Source organism: Solea solea, chromosome 14 (genome assembly GCF_958295425.1).
Source record: "Solea solea chromosome 14, fSolSol10.1, whole genome shotgun sequence".
Lineage (NCBI taxonomy): Eukaryota > Metazoa > Chordata > Actinopteri > Pleuronectiformes > Soleidae > Solea > Solea solea.
The window spans coordinates 26,212,765-26,232,052 of NC_081147.1; the positions used below are offsets into that span (position 1 = coordinate 26,212,765).

A 19,288-nucleotide genomic window follows, 5' to 3' on the forward strand; every position below is an offset into this window, starting at 1 on the left:
TTTTACCCAGAGGCTTAAAACCAGTGCTTATTCTGACAAATGCACAGCCCGGCTGGGAATGGTAATTAAAAGCACTCAATCATGATGATGGCTGATGTCTGCTTTTTCATCTATGTGTGGTAGCAGCTCTACTTCACATTGTTGTGTTGTTTTAAACCTATGAATAGCACAGAATGAATCACTGAAGAGCTGGATTTCTCTCTTGAACACACTGAATGAATGAAAACACTGGTTCTCTTCACATGGTTGCTGCTGCTGCTGCTGCTGTTGCTGCTGCTGCTGCTGCTGCTGCTGCTGCTGCCCTCCTCTTCTTTCTCCACTTCTCCAGGGTTGGTGGGTTAAAAAGAGGAGCATTAGTGGGCGTGAGCATGCGAGTGTGTGTTGGTGCTCCCAGGGCGCATGCGGACTGAGGCCCAAAAGGGAAAGCCTTCCACACAGATCTAAGCCAGCTGCCCTGCTCTGTATACTTCATTGCAAAAGGTTGGAAGAAAGGGGGAAACGGCGTGCATCCCCTCCTCTCGTGTGCTCAGAGAACACTGGCAAAGCAGCTGCCAGCTCTACAAACAGCGGCCGAGCAACTCTCAGAGACTTTTGCCGTTGGGTAACGGCTCCTCTGGGAGTCCTTCTACTTGAGATCCTTGGGATTCAGAGGGCACTTGCCCTGAGAGGGGGGAGTTCAGACAAACTGACCCCTGGGGTTAAGTAGAATCAGTTTGAGTGGAGGAGGGGAGAAGGGTACTGGCAACGGTTAGTTAGTGGGAGGTGGGAGGCCACGGTGGGGCTCCTGCACTGCTCAACGAGGAGAAGAAGTAAGTCGCCGGGAAGCGGGGAAAGAGGAGATGGCCACGGGAGAGATCACAACACTTCCCTCCACACCTGAAGACGGCAGCAGTGGCGGCTTCCCCCCCGGCGCCTACAAGGACCCCAAAAGACTGTACTGCAAAAACGGGGGCTTCTTTTTGAGGATCAAGTCTGACGGAGGAGTGGATGGAATCCGGGAGAAGAACGACCCCCACAGTAAGTGATTCCAGTCCCCTCGTTCTTCCTCACACAGCACAATGCGTCTTTATAATAATATGCAACAAGGAAGTAAGCAAGCAAAAAAAAACAAGAAGAAATTCACGGAGGAAAGATGTGAACTTTCCAGCTCAGGGTTAGTCACATGAAAACGTGTGTGGGTTCTGTTCTGTTGCCTTAAAATGAACTTTGTCAGTCGTGTTTTTAGTGAACGCAGATCACCGCGCTGAGTCACAGCCATTCAAACTGCTCATTAGTACGTCACACAGGTTCCTGTCACTGCCCCCGATATATATATCTCATTAATAATCAGATAGAAGAGATAATGACTCATTATCTCTTATCTTTTTTTCTCCAAAAACCCACTTTTATTTAAACTTTTGAACTTTCAATACTTGGATGTCCTTGTTTGGCCTGGACAGCTGCGATCCCCCTGTGTGACGGAGGTATGTGGCTTATGTTGCATCAGTGAGGAGGAGGAGGAGGAGGAGGAGGAGGAGATGAGTGGGAACATGAAGGTGGATTTGTTTCCTTGGAAAACACACGTTTGGAAGAATGTTCCCCAAGACACCGTTGGATATTTGCAGCAGGTGTTTCCACAGCAGATGAACTCACGTCAGGAATCATTCACTGAGCTTTGTTCATGAATCTCCCTTTCTTCTCAGTGAGGAACAGCAGTGAGTCATGAAGCACTAATCGCTATTAATCATTTAACTCTTTTACCAAAAATACTTTTTAAAGAGCTCTCCGTCAATGGCTCTTTTGTAGAAGCTGCCACGGAGCTGCCAGCCTTTCAGACACCGACGTACCTGCCAGTGAGAGCTGCAGCCGCCAGGGAAGAAAAAAATGTTTCCTAATTTATCCTCCTCGAGGAGGACGCTACGCTGATGCTGATCACACTCTGCTCTCTCACAACGTCTCTGTTGTCGTTTCTCGTGCCAGAAGACAATATCAAAAACAAAATCAGTGAAAACAGAGCGAGTTTTCTGAGGGAGGAAACGTGTGCAGGATACGAAGAGCTACAACAGGAATCATCCGTGGGGAGAACTTCACTGTGTTTATCCATCGTCTTATAGTGGATTCATTCTGGGCACGATCTCCAAACGTGCCTCAGTTTGTGTTTTTTAAAGAATAATAAATGAATAAGTAAATAAATCTAGTGATGATTAGGACTTATCTGTGTTTCATGAGCTCACACAGCTGTGGAGGCTGATGTCAGTGACTGTAACACTGGAAACCACTGGCATTTCATTCATTCACTGCAGCTTCATTCATCCACAACAACCAAAAAGCAGCTAACATTTCCTCGACTGTAGCTCAGGGAACGTGACCTGAACGTTTATTTACTTTTCCTTTAGAGGTCATGAGAGAAGCTAAACTGTTGCTATAGCTAAAATCCACCAAAGACAAACAACAGCCGTTCACACGTTCACACCGTTCACACCGTTCACACCGTTAATGTAACACCAACTACTGGGTTCAAACCTATGAAACACTGAAAATATTCTGCAAAATGAATCAAAAACAGACAAAATAACTCTTGGTACATGAGATGGATGAGTTTGAGACCTCTGCCCTGAATAGACATTGGTCATTGAAAGTACTTAAAAAGTACTAAATTCTGTGCAAGAAAACGTTAATGACGCCACCTACTGTTTCCCGCCCTGCATTACTCGATGAACGTAGACGAGGCCTACGCAGTAGCGTTGTTGTGGACACTGTCCACTGTCTCTGTGTCTCTGCCGACGACGACGACGACGAGCAGAACAACGCGCGAGTAAAGTTAAGCAAAGAGAGAGAAAATGACGACAACGACGTTGTGATGCCCGGGAAATGAAAATCCAAAGATCTCTGTCTCAACCAAAGACGGACTTTGACCAAGATCCTGAGGACATCTCACGCTGTGTCAGCACCTTCAGTCCTTGAGTTTGAGGGAATCGGTCCTGGAAAAGCCTTAAAAAGTCCTTGAATTTGCTGCATTTTTACACACTGTGCCTTTAACACAGACTGTGGTGCTTGGTTAGTTGTTGGTTGAACGGCAGATGGCGTCCATATTGTTGCATTCCTGCCTACTTCTGGGTTTAATCAGCCGTTCTCCTGGAGCTCGACATCACCGACACCCGCAGAACCAGAGCATACAAGCCTGCTGGAGCGCACCCTAGTGGCAGCTTTCATCTCCTGTGTTTGCTCCTGTTTTGGGACATAAATCAACATCATCTTTATTGTGTTTCAAATCATTTCTCCTTCTCCTTCTCCTCCTTCTTCTTCTTCTCCTTCTCCTTCTTCTCCTTCTTCTTCTTCTCCTTCTTCTTCTTCTTCTCAGTAAAACTTCAGCTGCAGGCGACCTCAGTGGGGGAAGTGGTCATCAAAGGAGTCTGTGCCAGCCGTTATCTGGCCATGAACAGAGACGGACGACTGTTTGGAGCGGTGAGTGATGTGTTTTCTTTCCTTTTTAAATAAACCACAGTGTTCTGTGTTCACACATCAAATCTTCATGAACGACTCCCTCAGAATTCATTTATTGGGATCAATAATTTGATTAAAATAAAGGTTTATTATCATACTTATTACTAAGTGAGATAATGAGTGAGCTTCTCCAGTTTGTTTTGGGTTTAATCAGCGTACTCTGAATCCTGCAGTCGTCACAGTCTTCAGATTTCATTCATTACAGATTAGTTTTTTTCAGATCATTTTTGCATGACTCATCAATAAGAGACACGGCCATTATTTGTGAAACCACTCAGTATTGAAGCGTGAAAGAGGTCAAAGAAGATAAGATTTACATGTTGTAAATTTGTGGCTGGGATTTATGACACTACACTTTCATTTTTCTTTGATTTTTATTAAAAAAATCAAAAAACACACATCGTAATAAGACAGTTTTCATTCATGTCTGAAAGCCACAGATCAGATTATAATAATCTGATCCAGGAACAAACACTAAAGTGACGAGGATACGAGTCCCTTCAGCCTGATAATCTCAACAGTTTGACGCCTGAATTACTTTTGATTTTGACAGAAACAGAAATACTGGAGAAACTTTACATTTCTGAATAAGAGATGAAGCTTGGGTTGTCCTGGTGGTAGTGTGGTTAGCTCTGGTGCCTCACAGCTGGGAGGTTCGTGGTTGGACCTGGAGCTGTTGTGTGCATGTTCTCCTGATGTCTGTGCGGGTTTTCCTGCTTCCGACCCACAGACTCTTAACGACACACAGATTAGGGTTCATTTGAGACTGTAAATCACCCTGTGGGTGTGAATGTGACTGCTTTATTTTTGTCTCACCTTTAATGTTTTTGGGATTATCTTCAGCTCCCCACACACGTCTCACAGATTATGAACAAATGGGTGGATCTTTTCTCCTTCAGCAGGATGTGGAGAAGGTTTTAGAAGGTTTGGAAGTTTCCAGGAACTGACTTTATATAAGATAAAGATAGTTATTGGTCCCTCCCACAGTCTGTTTATATAACAGTAATAATCTGCTGTCACCACCATGATCAACAACTTCCCTTTAAAACACATTAAAGTGATTTCTTGAGCCTTTAATGGTGACAAACACCAGCTGGACGTTGTTGTCGTACAGTCAGTGACCGTGTGTCGCTGATTCATGTGTTTCTGCGTCATTTGCATTTCCTCCTGACGAGAAGCAGCGCGTTTGTCTCCCACTGCGACGCTTTTACTTTTATAAACAAGATTATTTATTAACTACATTAACTAATAAAATCCATCACTAGTTAGTGCCTAAACAGAACCTTAATTTATAACCTGTTCCTCAGAAATGAGGTTCTGCCTCATTAGGACCAGGTTTTTGGTCTCCATGACGACTACAGGTGCTGACAAGGACACACAAACACACATAAACATTTGAGATAGTCTTTATTTCAGTCCCATATTGCATTAATAAACATTTACAACACATATTTTCATCATTTTCCTTTAGTATTATCAATAATATTATATATTGTTATTTTTCACACGAGTGATAAATGTCACAGAACAGAAGGCGTCACCGTTAGTTCTGCTCATATTGATCATATTGATCATTTTTCAAAAGAAAACATCAATAAATTGATTCCCAGCAACTTCACAGAGATCAGTGTTTTCAGTGTTTTCAGTGTCGAGGTAGAATTCTTGTTTGTTATCTCTGACTGATGATGAAATAGCATCAAAACGCAAAAAAAAGATATTTAGTTTGTCCATCGTGGGCCACTGTAGAAACACAGTGGTCCAAAATGGCCGACCTGGCTCATGATTATAAAAAGAAAAAAGAAAAAAAACACTTCATACAATCAGGTTATTGTAAACCTTACATTTCTGCCAAATAAAATAATACATTTTACTCACTGGACCTTTAACATGTTGTAATATTAACGTTAAATATACAGAACTGATGATTAAAGTTGTAACAATGCCAAAATCCTCATAATTCCTCATAATCCACAACAGTTTCACAGGTTATTCAGCATAAATGTGTGTTCTGTTTCATTCAAACTGAAACTGTGCGTCCTCTCCCTCTTTGACTCCTCCCTCTTTGACTCCTCCCTCTCACAGAGACGAGCTACAGACGAGTGCTACTTCTTGGAGCGACTGGAGAGCAACAACTACAACACATATCGCTCCAGGAAATATCCCAACATGTACGTGGCTCTGAAGAGGACGGGTCAGTACAAGTCTGGAAGCAAAACTGGACCGGGTCAGAAGGCCATTCTCTTCCTGCCAATGTCCACCAAGTGTTAAATCTGAGAAGAAGAAGATGTGACCAAACCCCCCCCCCCCCCAAAAAAAGAAAACCCCAGCTGTGATCTTTACCACCTCTTCTGTCCCAACACGTTATTTATTGTTTTAGTTTTAAATCTCGAGCACACGCTCACACACCTGGCTCCTCCCCGTAAAACACGGCTTTTAGCGGCAGCCAAGTGCCTTGCTCAAGAGCGCCTCAAGCCAATGGCAATGCAGGATTATTTTTCTTATTATTTTTTTGTCTTAAATCCCAGCAGCAACACAGAGTTTTCTTCCCTTCATGGTCGTGCACAGCTGATTTGAGTGTCCCGCCTCCTCTTACCTGCACACGCCAGACTCCGCCCCTAACCTGGATGTTCAGGAGCGTTGTTCTCCCGCTGCGTTCATCATATTAAACTCGACATATATAGAACGTCCAGGGATAAGAACGGTCGCTCAGCTGTTGTCACTTGAGTTTATAAGAAGAGAAAAGACTTAAAGTATAGAATTTTTTATTTTGTTACTTAACTTTTTAAACAACTCAGCAGATTAATAACACTAAAACAAAAGTCTGCATACTTCATCAGGAGGTTTCACACGTTTACTGTTCATAAAACATAGTTTGTCCTTTGTTAGCGTTAAATCCCGGTGCCTCTGTCGCCCCCATGAGGAATTCTGAGTATTTAGCACCACCTCGAGGCGTGACCTCCAAAAACCTTTGGAGCCGTTTGTCTCACTTCACTCGTGTGTTGTGTAGCGTTGTGATGTAAAACGCATCACTTCCTGTGTGCAGGAGTGATCTACAGAGCGCCGGTAGCTGAATCAAAACAACGCTATTTCGGCTTCATTTATAACCGTCGCCGCGCTTTGTACCTGTCAGTGTCGAGGACCAGATTATCAGAGAGAGTGGAAGATGATGTCGCAGGTGTGGAATAATGTCCACACTCCAGGGGAGGCGGAGCTTATTGCTCAAACTAACGCGACCTCCCGACGGCTGCCAACATGGCCGCGTAAACAAAGTGAGTCACGTGGAGCTGATGGAGGAGGATTAATCAGTGCTGTGTGAACTCATATTCAGAAATATTCACAGGGATGAGGTTTGCTTCGAGGAGAACATTAAAGGTTTGTGCGTATGGGAACATGCGGCAGGTCACGGAGCTGCTTTGAGCTGGACTGAGCTGGACTGAGCTGGTTTGAGCTGGTTTGAGCTGGTTTGAGCTGTGCTCTCAGCTCTGTTAAAACTCTGCAGCGTCTGAGGAACATCAGTTTCTGTCTATTGCACCGTTTTCTTCACCACTCGTCGTCGTCGTCGTCGTCGTAATCTTCAAACACGAGGACCGCGGACCGTCGTGAGTTAGCGTTCTCGTGTCGGGGGAAGCCGTCTGTGATAGAGCTGGTAGAACTTCCCAGAGTAGACGGCAGGAAGCTCCTCCATGGTCAGGTCCACGTGGTCAAAGCCGCGCTCGAGGCCGTGAAGCAGCAGCTTGGCGACGCGCGAGGTGATGGGCGTGGTGTCGTCCGTGTGGGCGAGGTCAGCGAGGTCCAGCCAATCGCAGCGCAGACACTCCTGCGTGCAGAAGTGGATGTCGTAGGTGAGCGGGCTGAGGCGGCAGATGACGTACATGTCCGACATGCCGAAGGCGCCGGGGTGGTCGTGCTGCTGCCGGACGCTGAGCAGAGACCGGAACTCGGAGCGAACGCCCGTTTCCTCCAACACTTCCCGTACAGCCGTGGCTCCTGAGAACATTCAGTCACACGTGTCACATATTTACATGTTTTCTTGTAAACACAAACAGATGATGCTGCTTTTTTTAGATCATGTATAAAGTGTTAAAAGCTGCTTTTAAAAAAGTGAAATAGAGAGAATTATCGCATTTATATCACGTGCCTTATTTTGTTCAGTTCAAATGAATGTATACGTCTCATGTTAAAGCTGGAGTAGGCAAGAACAACTGCTGAGTCTCCTCCCTTCTCTGCCCGGAGCTCCTCCCACCTGTACGAATGGTGGACAGACCCGACGCTGTTCTGCGCGTGTATGACGTGACGTGAGGCTAATCCCTGTCGGGACCTTTAAAGCAGATGCGTTTCCGTTCATGTGTCGGAGTAATCCAGGTTCTGGATCAGGAAGTCACATGAGCCTTTGTTCACGGGTTAGCGGAGCAGCTGTGTTTGGGTCTCCGGTCTTTTGACGGTGTCCATAAAAGTGATTTGATTGGTTAAATACCTTTTTCTTCTGATAGTGATGTCGATGACCTTCCCACCACAGGTCCGTGTGTGTGTGTGTGCAGCTGCTTAACAGAAGCACCAGGAGGTGGCGCCTTAGCTCTTTAAAGTGGAACTTTTGTCTCCCCCTACACTTTCAGAGTTGGTATTTTTCCGTGTGTCGTTCCACGCTGGTGGAATGATCTGCCGAGCGCTACCAGAACAGGGGCGTGCGTCCCCGTCTCTTGAAGACCCAGCTCTTCCAAGAGCGTCTTCTGTCCTCTGAGTCACTGATTCTGTCCATGACTTCTTCTCTGTAGCTTATTCCTCTTTCGTAAGTCGCTTTAGATCAAAGCTTCTGCTAAATGCCGTCCATTTTCTACCGCTGTATCCTTCAGCCTTGTCTGTCGTGGTCGGCATCCATCTTGCGTGCTTCTGTGGCGGTCAGACGTTTCCTCGCCTGGTCAGAGAGTCACTTCCTCTTCCTCACTTCCTCCGACAACGGTTTTCTCTGCGTCTTTTTCGCCGGCTCACGCTACTTTCTCTGCCTCCATCTTACAGCGGTACCGTGTGTGTGCGTGTGCGTGTGCGTGTGCGCGTGCGCGTGTGTGTGCGTGTGCGTGTGTGCGTGTGTGTGTGTGTGACGGCGGCTCTGATCTTAAAAAGGCTGGTTTTCCGCTCACAGACAGTAGGGGGCAGTGGAGACATTTAAGCATGGCGATGACTCTGGAGCTGTTACATTGGGGGTAAAATGGTCCGCGGATGGTCTGCCTGCCCCAGCTTTAACACCAACATTGAAAGGACTTTGATGAGTTGTACTGTATTAGTTTTCCTCTCTGTGGGAGCGTGAGACTCACCGATGTTTTCTCCAGGATCGGACAAACCACCGGGGAACTTCCAAGCGTTCTTTGTCTGAAATTCAGGAGCAGAGTGGAGCGTGTGATCGACGGCACTGCTGTACATTTATCTCATAGTATACAAACATTCTATATCTTAACGTTTAAGCTGTACTTTTTGTTTTTGTCAGTAGTGGATCTTTATATCGTGAGAACTCTTTCTATATTTTATACTCTGGAGAGATTTTGAACGTGTGTCTTTCACCACTTACCCTTGATATTTAATAACAGTTTGCTGCTGGTTAAATTATGACGTCGGTGTTGTGTGTGTGTGTGTGTGTGTGTGTATATATATTTTTGTAGTTAAAAAGAATTGTGTACGCTTCACTTTCAGAACGGACATTTTTCTTTTTCATGTTTCGTCGACAAACAAAACAAATGCTAAACATAATATTGTATATTTTTCAGAGCTGTTTCTGACATGTGCTGTAAGGAAGGAAGAAATAAAAGACTTTGTAACTCCAATCAGTCCACGTCGCAGTGATTTTTCAAAGTAAAACGCCTCGCATGCGCTAACCATTAACACCAAATCTACAGGGAAACGATGAATAAAATGCCGTCAAAGCCAATATTAATGACAGTATGATTAATGGAACGACCTCCAGTCCACGTCAGGGATCTGTGAACTGTCTCCTTCTAATGTGAAAGTGTTGGTGTCCTGTTTTCTTTCTTTTGTTTTTCTTTTTTCAGGAAGTTCTGACAGAGAAAGCTGTGCTGCCAAAGGCCAGGCGATTACCGAGCAACATTTCCAGTAAACAGCTCCATCAGGAGGAGGAGGAGGAGGAGGAGATAAAACACTCCCCCACATGACCAGGCCAAAGTGTTTCCCTCTGTTTCAGGACAACTTACATTAGACACATGTTACACATTTAATACGATCAAAGTCGACAAGAGAGCGGATGCGATCTATATTTGTCACGTGCTCCTTAGTTTAGTCACCACGTCTCGCCTATCGTGAAATTTAGTGCCACAACTCGCCATTATATACACTACTGATTCATCTGGGGATTCTTTTTGTGATGTTTGGTCAGAAAATGTTTAAAATCTCGTCTTATTTTGTACAAAAATGAGAAATATTCAAGTTTACTGTCGCAAAGAAACGACAGAATATTAATATTCTTATATTATTCAACTATGAAAACACACTCCCATGTCTCTACAGTGTGTGTCTGCGGAGGGTCTGACGTGTCTAATAGTCTCCGTTGTGGTCGTTTTCCCTCTGGAGGATGATTTCTCTGTCACTTCATTGTTGTTGGACGCTGATTGACGACACGCTGCAGAAACCTAACGTTGTTTTCATTAAACCGTGACCGCTTTAGCGTCGGTGGGCGGTTCTTCCCAATTATCTGGACGTCAACATAACTGAATGAAATCATCATAAGATATTGTTTTTGTTCATTAACAGTCAGAAACTAACTTTGTGTTTTAAAGACTCAAACTTAAGTTTGTGTAACTTTGTAAACCGCTCGCTCTTCTCACACCAAAGTCCACTGAGAAAAGTTAAGTTTAGTAAGTTTAGTAAGTTTAGTAAGTTACAAACTTACTAAAATAAGGCAGGAGTAGACAAAGTAGCACTGGTGTCCACGTGAGCTAAAGACGCTGATTTTCTCTATGGAATGTGGAGTAGGGAGCGTGTTAGAGAAACTCGGCACAGACCCTAACTTACAGTCGTGTATATGAACAGGTCTGTACTGAGTGAGCCACGATTTCTAAAAGAAAAACCTAATTGTTTCCTAATTGCTGCCTCATTCTGCAATCACACAGAACTCAAAGTGCTGCTGTGAGAGAAACCAAACAACATCTCGGGCCTGGACAGCGAGGCTCTGTGAGAGCTGTGTGACTGCATTCATCTCCCAGCGTCAACAGCGTGTTTGCTCGAGGTCAGCGGACGCTGAGCAGCGGCCGAGAGGACGACGACCACGGTAAACAAACAACGCTCATCACTGTCATTTTTAACTAAGTATCGTCGAAGCGTCTAAGACGCCAAAAATAAGATCCACCGGCCAATATGTGTCGATTCCTCTCTTCAGAAACATGGAGCTCATCCCTGCTCTGTGCTTCCTGCCCAACTTTCCTGTTTTCCTCAGTGAAAAGAAAACTCTGACTTTCAGTGATTCCACAAAAAGAAAAATCCCAGTATGTGAAAACAGGAAGTTATCGTCTGAATCATTACTAGTACTACTCCATGTGTCAATCTTATTCTGACTCATTTTGGGTTTAGGTCATCGGAATGTGTCGTTTTCATGTCTTCATGTCTATTCTGGCTAATCTCAGATTATCACAGACAGGGATTATTACCACTCACTCTTTTCATAAATTTAAAAGTAAAAACATGAAGAAAGTGTGTTTTTGGATTCATTTGCAGTGAAAAAGTCATTTTTATACTTCTCTTCTAGACATTATACTGTATGTTGTCACCTGTATCTGATTATTGTAGATTTATTGATGCAAAAACTTGATTTGCCATGAGTAAAAATAATGTTTTTGTTTTAGATTATACTGTTTTTATTCCTATTTTTGTCTGTTTTCTGTCATGTGACTGATAAATGTGACCTGTTTTCTTGGGAATAAGGGATATATTATACATATTATTATTATTATTCTATATATTTGTAAGATGAAAAAGCAAAACAATGGGATTTCAGCCTCAGAAAACTCTCCGATCACGTTGTTTAATTATGTTAGATAATTAACAGAAGCATAAATGCTTCTCGTGTCCTTTGATATTGAAACTGTAAGAAACACTGGTGTGGGATTATTTGACCTAACTTTGCTCCACTGACTGACTTTCTGTGATGATGGTTAAACATCTACCTTGTTTCTGTCTTGGACGACGAGAACTTTCCCATTGGATTCATCCACGACGGCACCTGCAGGAAATAAACAGTATTATGTCAGTTCATATTCCCCCCAGAATATAATCTAATCTGCATGTTGCACTGAAGGAGTTCTTATGGGGAAAATACTTTAATTTGAAGGTTAATATTCAAACACAATCACAAGCACCTGAAGCCACTTTCATATTTGAAACCTGACAAATGACGTCTGTGAACCTCGGGTTCATAACTGTGACGTTTAACTCTGTTACTTCACAGCTGGAAACGTCACTTTAATTCAAGTGAACGTGTTTGTGAAGAACGACGGATAATCATCAGCGACGTCAGTCCTCGTGTCAGAGGCCGTAAAAAGCTTTCACGCTGAAATCACTGGTGGACTGCTGCTCCCTGACTTAAGCCCCTCCCACACACACGCACACCTTTACTCGAGACATTGATGACTCTGTTTTTGTTCGTCTCTTTTTCAGGTCGTCCTGCAGCAGAAGCAGTTTCTACCGACGCAGACGTCCAGTGTGTAAGATTTAGTGACATCTGGTGGTGAGAGCGCAAGACTGCAACAAAGCTCACGTCACCTCTGCTAACTCAGAGAAGGGATGTTGTTCATTGTCTTTTGGCTCCTCCCTCTCCAGGGCTTACCCGCTGCTTTTCCACCTGTGGTCCCAGCTCGCCTCGGCACGGCACGGCACGGCTTTGACTCTGCTTGAGTCAAAGCAAAGTCACAGAGTGACTCTGCTGTGCATGTAAATGATGTCGACTTTACCACTTAACATTCTTCTCTCCTGTTTCAGTGGGATGTTTTCTTTTGAGCAGGTTAGTGACTCAGCGACTGCAGCGCTGCTACTGCTGTCACTACTGCTGCTGCTGTCACTGCTGCTGCTGCTGCTGCTGCTGCTGCTGCTGCTGTCAACAGCTCGGGAGGACGAGGATGACGACAGCGACAGCGACGAGGGAAAACCAGCCACTCTCTCCTTAAATGAATGTCACAGATGTGTTAGAGGGATGGGTCGTCTCGAAAAGGCCCGACTTGGACTTCCAAGTGGAAATTGATGTCATCCTGGAGCTCTGCTGCCAAAACGCTGCTGCTGCTGCTGCTGCTGAGGGAGTCTATCATTATGTCGACTTCAGTCCAGGAAACAAACTGCTCAACGGGAGCAGGGGAGAAAAAGTGTGAGTGTGAATTATTGTGACACAGAAAGAGCAGGAACAGTGTTGGAGAACTTCATGACTCCAGGTTACATTTGACTCACTGTCATCATAAAGTTTGATGGATGTGTTTTAAATATTTGAACAGGGCCGTGACGTCCAGGACACTCACAGTGTTTCCATGCTCGCTGAAGTGGAGCCGACACTTTGGTTCAGAGCAGCAGCCAAAGATTGTTTTCAGTAAGTAACTCATCTGTTGTTAGATTTCACTATAAAACCCTCACAATGATGATGTTACCAAGACTGTCCTCTAGGGGTCGGGGACAGAATCCATACAGGAAAAATTGCTTTATTGTGCTTGACAATTTTTTCAACTGATGACACAAATAAACATTCAAGTGTTTGTAGATTATAATACAAAAGGAAAACTGACAATTCAGTCCACTAGGTGGTGCCAAGTGCTCACTCTCACGAGAGCCGGGAATTGTGGGACAGTACAGTGTGGGACGCGTCGCTAACATCATTCCACCATTAACGATAACGACTTACATTCAGTGTTCGTACGATTCCACCGTCACCAAATTACACTTCTGTCTGTTTTGGATCGAGCTCAATAAAATAAAACGACTCCTCCTCCTCCTCAATGGTCGCCATGTTTGTTGATACCTGAGACATAGTCAGTACTCGGCACTGCCCTCCAGAGGAAGCATCGCGCAAACCAACGCAAAAGACGCACAGAGGTTTGTAGGAGTAGAGAAACGGACAGAAATAAGAGGAGCAGTCGCTGGTGTTTGTATAATTTAAGTATTAAATCTACAAAAACATCACCTGATAACGACGTACACTGGTTTACACCAGGAAAAGTGCTTTAGTTACCAACACGGACTCATTCATATACAATAGGAGGATAAAAGTACATATCTACATATCTAAACGGACACATGTTTGACGATCGGTTGGTGTTTTCTGATCAATGTCAGGTTGTCAGAATAATAATGAATAAGCAGAGGAGGCGAGCACGCAGAGGAAATAAAAGTCTCTAAACAGCTTCATGTTTGACATTCCTAACCTTACTGTCATCATCGTTTCCTCCATTAAAGGAGTGAGTGGGAAGCTGGGGGGGGCGTTTGTTCTGGCAGTAAAATGTGGGGGAATTCTGGACCAGGTCCTTCACTGAGAGATGCTCAGGACATGTTCTGACATGATTCAAGGGCATCCTCTCAATTGAAGGTACAAATAACACTGCCCCCTGCTGGACAGTTACACACATAGCACAGGAGAGGAGAGGAGCAACTCCAGAGTGGATTTTCATCTCTGTCATGTGACATGAGTCCATCAGAACTGCTGGTGTGCTGTGGCTCCAGCTGACATGAGTTGAATGTAATAATAAAACCACTGTGATGAGTATGAGTATGAGTATTCTAGTCTCTACCTGCCACGCCGACCTGGTGAGTCGCAAACCCCGGCAGTCTGCTCTCGCCGTCTCCCAGCCACAGAGCGAGGACGGCGTGGTGGTGTCTGGCGTGGTGGAAGGTGAAGCCGTGAGCGGAAGCTGCGGCGGCACATCGACTCAGTGAGATGGGAACCCGGAGCCACACTGCTACCTTTCCCTCTGCTTTCCACTGCACCAGAGACTCTGAGTTCATGATGTAAAGACAATCAGACCAGACATGTGACTGTGACAGTGAAGACAGAAAGATAGACTTCAAGGATCAGGATTTATTTTAAAAAGATAAAGAGGGGGAGACAGGAATGGTGTGACGACAGGAACACAGGCCATGTTGCCTTCACTGTTGCTGCGTGGACTAAATCAAGTATGGGGTTGTTCAAAAGATACATAAATAAGTTCATATTACATGAATTCAGTTGTTGGTCAAAGAAAATAAAGATATCTGACTCGATACTGTGAGTAATGTCATGCTATACATGATCTGTGCTGTGAACAATGTTATTACTTCTGTCTAATTTGTTCTATTCATTACTTTCTGTTTCATGTTTAATTTCATTCTATCTTTTATTTCTCAACATAAGATTTGATCAAGTTTATTACAAGTGTTTGCAATGTCATGTTAGAAGTTGATAATTACTAGTATTATCATTTATGTTGTCAATTTACACATGTTTAACACATTTACTTAATTTGTTCTTCTTATAGAATTAGAATTCTGTGTTTAACGTGTATTTATTCTGTTCTTAAACTTCTGTAATACCCCAAAATCCCCCCAATGGTTATGACTGTATTAGAAATAAGATAATTATGAATAAATGACTATGTTTTAGTGTGGAGACTAAGGCTAAAAAGGCTTACCTACACATACACACAACTAAAGGTGGTTTTTTTTTTAGATTTTTGGGGGAATTTATAACACACATTTTTATTAACAAATTATGTGGTATAAAAACATGACTAAAGATGTCAATCACTGTATAAAATATACTTCCAGATGTTAAAAACTGACAAATTACAAACAAACAAACAAACTGTAGAGGGCACAGGTTAATGATTAGTGACGATTGATGACGTCAACATGACCTGTGTGTGTGTGTGTGTGTGTGTGTGTGTGTGTGTGTGTGTGTTTTTAGCTGACATTTACACACACAAACCTCGCAATAATCTGCCGAATAAACTGTCGCTGATGTCCGCGGGTAAACCGGCGGCCTCCAGGTTCACGGTGACTCCGCCGAACCGGTCCACCTCCCCCGTCAGAGCGTTTACGGCACCGGCGCCCCCCGCTCTGGGCAACTGGGAACGAATGTTCGTGCGCGAGAACGCACGGACAGCTGAGCGTGTGGCACCAGAAGACGTTCCACTGCAAAAGCGTCCCCTGAGCAGCGGCAAAAGTTTGTAAACACATGAACCAGCAGCCATTTTGGCGATTAAATAAAACAACGTTCGGTGTGAAAGGGTGAATTTGTCCCGTGTCCAGTACGTCCAGTGCGTACAGTACGCTGCGGTTACGCAAGACTCCGCCCTCGAAGTTGCATAAATACCGTAAACCTGCGTGTAGTGAGGTCTGAAATCCTTCTGCGCCAAACCCCGTTCACATATCTGACTATTTAACCCGCGCGCGCTGCGCGTGCTGCTGACCAGGCTTCGGAAGGAGGTCAAAGAGTCAGTGAGTTCTGATCGAACAATCGGCTAATCAATCAGACAATTCGGTATTTGTATTGATTATATTTAAACATCTAAAATGAATAACATTGTCTGGCGCGTTTCCAAAGACATTAAAGCAAGAAATCTTAATTTAGATTTCAGAAGACATTTTTTTGTATGAGATATATGCCGAAGATAAGGTTAGGTCTTAGTAATGTTTCTTGTTGAATGTATTTCATTTTCTCATGTGTTTCTACGTGGCTTTTACGTCGCAAATCTAAAATTATATGATATTCAAATTGGAAATTGTTTTTTGTGCCCGTTTAGACTCGTATCCTGATTCAACTCACTTGTATTTAGTGTATTTTTGTTGTGAAATGTCAGAAAATAAAACTCACTTATAATACAATAAGGATAAAGCGGTAGAACATGAGCGAGTGAGTGAAGGAGTGAATATTTCAGTCAGAGATACAGGGGTTTACGGTAAAGAGAGGCGGGGCCAAAGTGTAATCAGGAAGTATACGGCACAGCTCCGTGTTTACACATGTTTGCACTTTCACGTGGAGGAAAAAAATCCACTTTTAAAAAATGTCCTCCAAGAAAAATAAAAGTAAGTCGAAGAAAGCCAGTGATGGAGATAGTTCCGGGTTTCTTAAAGAGAGCTCGAGCGACTCCTCCAGCCTGCAAACACCGGGGCACGAGGCAGGGAAGTGCACGAGTCCAAACACTCACTCCTTCACTGTCATCGATTTCATTGACAAAGGTGAGACTTTGACACATGATTGAGTGAAATGTCTGAATGTTGTGGATTATTATGAGTCTGAGTGAAGCTGTCTAATCTCTATGTTCACTTAATGAAAGGGTTACTAATGTAGATGTAAGAAGTACATCCATAAAGTGTGACAGATTTATATTATTCTATTTATAGTCTATTATATATTTATTTTACACTACAAAGTGCTATAAATAAGCATCTTCCATGTATGGATACTGTCTCTCTACAGCAGGAAACTGCTGCAGAATCATCGATGTTATCAACATGATTATATATGTTTAACTGTATTTAAGTGCATTCAAATCAGCGTGACTTGATTATAAAAATATCATTTTTTAATTTTCTGAGCGACATTCAAGTCATTGTCAGATTTGTATGATGTGATATGTTTTATTATCCTAGTTTCTCCACGTTTAGTCTCTTGGTTCCCAACCTGTGGTCAGAGTCCCAGGATAAAACACTATGACTTAATTAATGTCTTAAGAGTCATGAGTAAAAAGAACAATGTTTGTGGATTTCACATTTTATTATTTGTTGTTTTTCCTTCAAGCTGACGACAAAACGCCCAAATCCTGCAGATCAAAACTAGCCCAGCTGAGTCTCAATTCAATGAAATTGGCCGGCGCGAGCATTGGGAGAGCGGTCCTGCTGACCAGTCCCTCAGGACAACAGGAGGTATCCTTGTCTCCTCTCCTCTCCTCTCCTCTCCTCTCCTCTCCTCTCCTCTCCTCTCCTGTCCTCTCCTCACACTCACTTCTCTTGTCTTGTTCCCGGTCGTACAGGTGTGTGTGGGATGGCCTGTCGTGACCTTTCCAGCTGGAAAAGTCGGTCTTCAGAAACACGCGCAGACAAACCTGCGAGTAAAGTCGGGGGAGAAGGTGACGCTGCAGTCCATCACAGGTCCTGTGCTTAAAGCTGAAGAGGTGGTTTTAAAAAACAGGTAAAGGTCACGACCTCTGTTTCTGTTTTTTAATCCCTCGATGGTCATAGAGTTTATTGTTTTGTTGTTATTAAGTATTCAGCTCTCACTTACAACATTTAACAATACAAAATCATATTCTTGTTATATAACCATAATAAAAACAACTTTTAATCACAATATCACAAAAGTTATCTTTCAATAATTCCACAAAACTAATGTACTGTATTAGATTTTGTCTTATTTTCTAATAAAATGTGGTAACAAGAAACTATCATTTAAAAACAGAGAGACTTTTTTCTACTTGTGTATTTTAAGCCAATGCTGCCACCTGCTGGTTGTATTTGGCAGCTGCAGTTCGGAGCTTTATTTTCCCTCAAGGGAAGATTTGTTGTGCAGTTGGAAGCAAAGAAAAACAAACCTGACTTTAATCCCTGTTGAATTTAATCTTGTGGATATTTTCTTTATCCATTTCAACATCTGTGTTTTAGATCAAAGGTTCTGTCTTATTTATCGCTCGTTTCATTTGATCTCATGTTATGTTGTTTTTCATGATCAGAACACACTCACACACATATGACTTTCATTTAGGTCAAAAGACGACACACTAGAGACCGAAGAGTTCAAGAACTTCTTCTTGAGGACTTTGGGTAAGTGAATTTACAGAATTCTTATTATAGTTTTCATTATTTATTTATAGATGTGTGACTCAGGCTGCGTCACATGGTCACAACTTCTGTGTCACCAAATATATCAACTTTGTTGTCCTTGTGTAAAGTATGTGTAAAGTAACGTAAAAGCATGGTTCAGCATTGGTATTCATATCATATCAAATCTTTCTCATCATTCCCAGCCCTGTTTTCTCTCCGTGTGTCAACACCTGTGTATTTAAACCGCTGGATTTCCTGTGTTCTCTCTGACTCTCCTTGTTTGTTTGTCTCATGCCAGATGGAAACCTCCTGTTGCCAGGAAACCTCCTCTCCCTGACCTACTTTGGCCGCTCATGCAGCCTCCAGGTGGAAGCCGTCAGAGGTGAGGACGGTGTCACCCTGCAGAGACCGGCCCCTCCACCACAGTCAGGTCCTGACGCCGACGACTCGTCTGTGATCCACTCTGTGCTGGACTCCACGTCAGGTGACCTCTCCCTGCAGCTCAGCCTCCTCACAGTGGAGGACAGTCATGCTGAGGCTACACCGGGAACACCTGGAGAGCCCGGTCCTGCAGCCAGTACCCCAGGAGAGCCCGGTCCTGCAGCCAGTACCCCAGGAGAGCCCGGTCCTGCAGCCAGTACCCCACGCCGACCGATCCAGCTCCCTCCCCTCTCCTCTCCCAGTCCCTCCAACTGCGACTCCCAGACTCCTCCTCCTCCAGCAGAGGACGCCGTCTGCCTCGAGGGCTCACTCTTATCAGAGCAGACGGAGAAAACCCCCACAGCGCCACCTGGTGGTGCTCTGAACACTGACACCTTCTACTGCCTCTCCTGCTCCACTAAAGTCAGTTTCAGGCTCAGAACCAGGCAGGACGATCCAGATTTGGAAGCGCAGAGGTCAAAGGTCACGTACGGCATGATTGGCGGTCTGAGCAGTCAGCTGGACGTGATCAGAGAAACCATCGAGCTTCCTCTCAAACACCCGGAGCTGTTCAGCAGCTACGGTGCGTTCACCATCGTCTTTAAATAATAACACTTCT

At 43.9% G+C, this 19,288-nt stretch overlaps 3 protein-coding genes across 4 annotated transcripts in view; 2 read left to right on the forward strand and 1 right to left on the reverse strand.

Annotated features, from left to right (window-relative positions):
- The first annotated feature begins 327 nt into the window (after positions 1–327).
- On the forward strand, positions 328–5,789 carry fgf2 (fibroblast growth factor 2). Its single transcript, XM_058648947.1, has 3 exons — positions 328–1,017; positions 3,341–3,444; positions 5,566–5,789. The coding sequence occupies exons 1-3, from the start codon at positions 840–842 to the stop codon at positions 5,749–5,751; spliced, it is 468 nt and encodes a 155-aa protein (XP_058504930.1). The 5' UTR covers positions 328–839; the 3' UTR covers positions 5,752–5,789.
- Positions 5,790–6,366: 577 nt separating this feature from the next.
- Positions 6,367–15,788, reverse strand: nudt6 (nudix (nucleoside diphosphate linked moiety X)-type motif 6). The gene is made up of 5 exons (XM_058648946.1): positions 15,416–15,788; positions 14,244–14,447; positions 11,646–11,701; positions 8,793–8,847; positions 6,367–7,470 (listed from the first exon to the last, which is right to left on the reverse strand). Exons 1-5 carry the CDS (start codon positions 15,678–15,680, stop codon positions 7,088–7,090), a joined length of 963 nt encoding a protein of 320 aa, XP_058504929.1. The 5' UTR covers positions 15,681–15,788; the 3' UTR covers positions 6,367–7,087.
- Positions 15,789–16,286: 498 nt separating this feature from the next.
- Positions 16,287–19,288, forward strand: part of afg2a (AFG2 AAA ATPase homolog A) — a 95,295-nt gene continuing 92,293 nt past the window's right edge. Inside the window, exons 1-5 of one of the 2 annotated variants that reach the window (XR_009242061.1) lie at positions 16,287–16,668; positions 17,231–17,355; positions 17,463–17,620; positions 18,191–18,249; positions 18,548–19,252. Coding sequence is in view for 1 of the 2 variants with exons in the window: in XM_058648945.1 (XP_058504928.1) it covers positions 16,494–16,668; positions 17,231–17,355; positions 17,463–17,620; positions 18,191–18,249; positions 18,548–19,252 (1,222 nt within the window). In the remaining variant the exon portion in view is untranslated. The remainder of the gene's footprint in view (positions 16,669–17,230; positions 17,356–17,462; positions 17,621–18,190; positions 18,250–18,547; positions 19,253–19,288) is intronic. The other variant, XM_058648945.1, reaches the window with a different exon arrangement.

What these genes read in the sequence shown, in the direction of transcription:
- fgf2 (XM_058648947.1), top strand. Translation starts at nt 840, where the DNA reads ATGGCCACGGGAGAGATCACAACACTTCCCTCCACACCTGAAGACGGC. An exon ending in GGAGAAGAACGACCCCCACA is followed by an intron (nt 1,018 to 3,340) that starts GTAAGTGATTCC and finishes TCTTCTTCTCAG; the next exon opens with TAAAACTTCAGCTGCAGGCG. An exon ending in ACGGACGACTGTTTGGAGCG is followed by an intron (nt 3,445 to 5,565) that starts GTGAGTGATGTG and finishes TCCCTCTCACAG; the next exon opens with AGACGAGCTACAGACGAGTG.
- nudt6 (XM_058648946.1), bottom strand. Translation starts at nt 15,680, where the DNA reads ATGGCTGCTGGTTCATGTGTTTACAAACTTTTGCCGCTGCTCAGGGGA. An exon ending in TCACCAGGTCGGCGTGGCAG is followed by an intron (nt 11,702 to 14,243) that starts GTAGAGACTAGA and finishes TATTTCCTGCAG; the next exon opens with GTGCCGTCGTGGATGAATCC. An exon ending in CGATCCTGGAGAAAACATCG is followed by an intron (nt 7,471 to 8,792) that starts GTGAGTCTCACG and finishes GAATGTTCTCAG; the next exon opens with GAGCCACGGCTGTACGGGAA.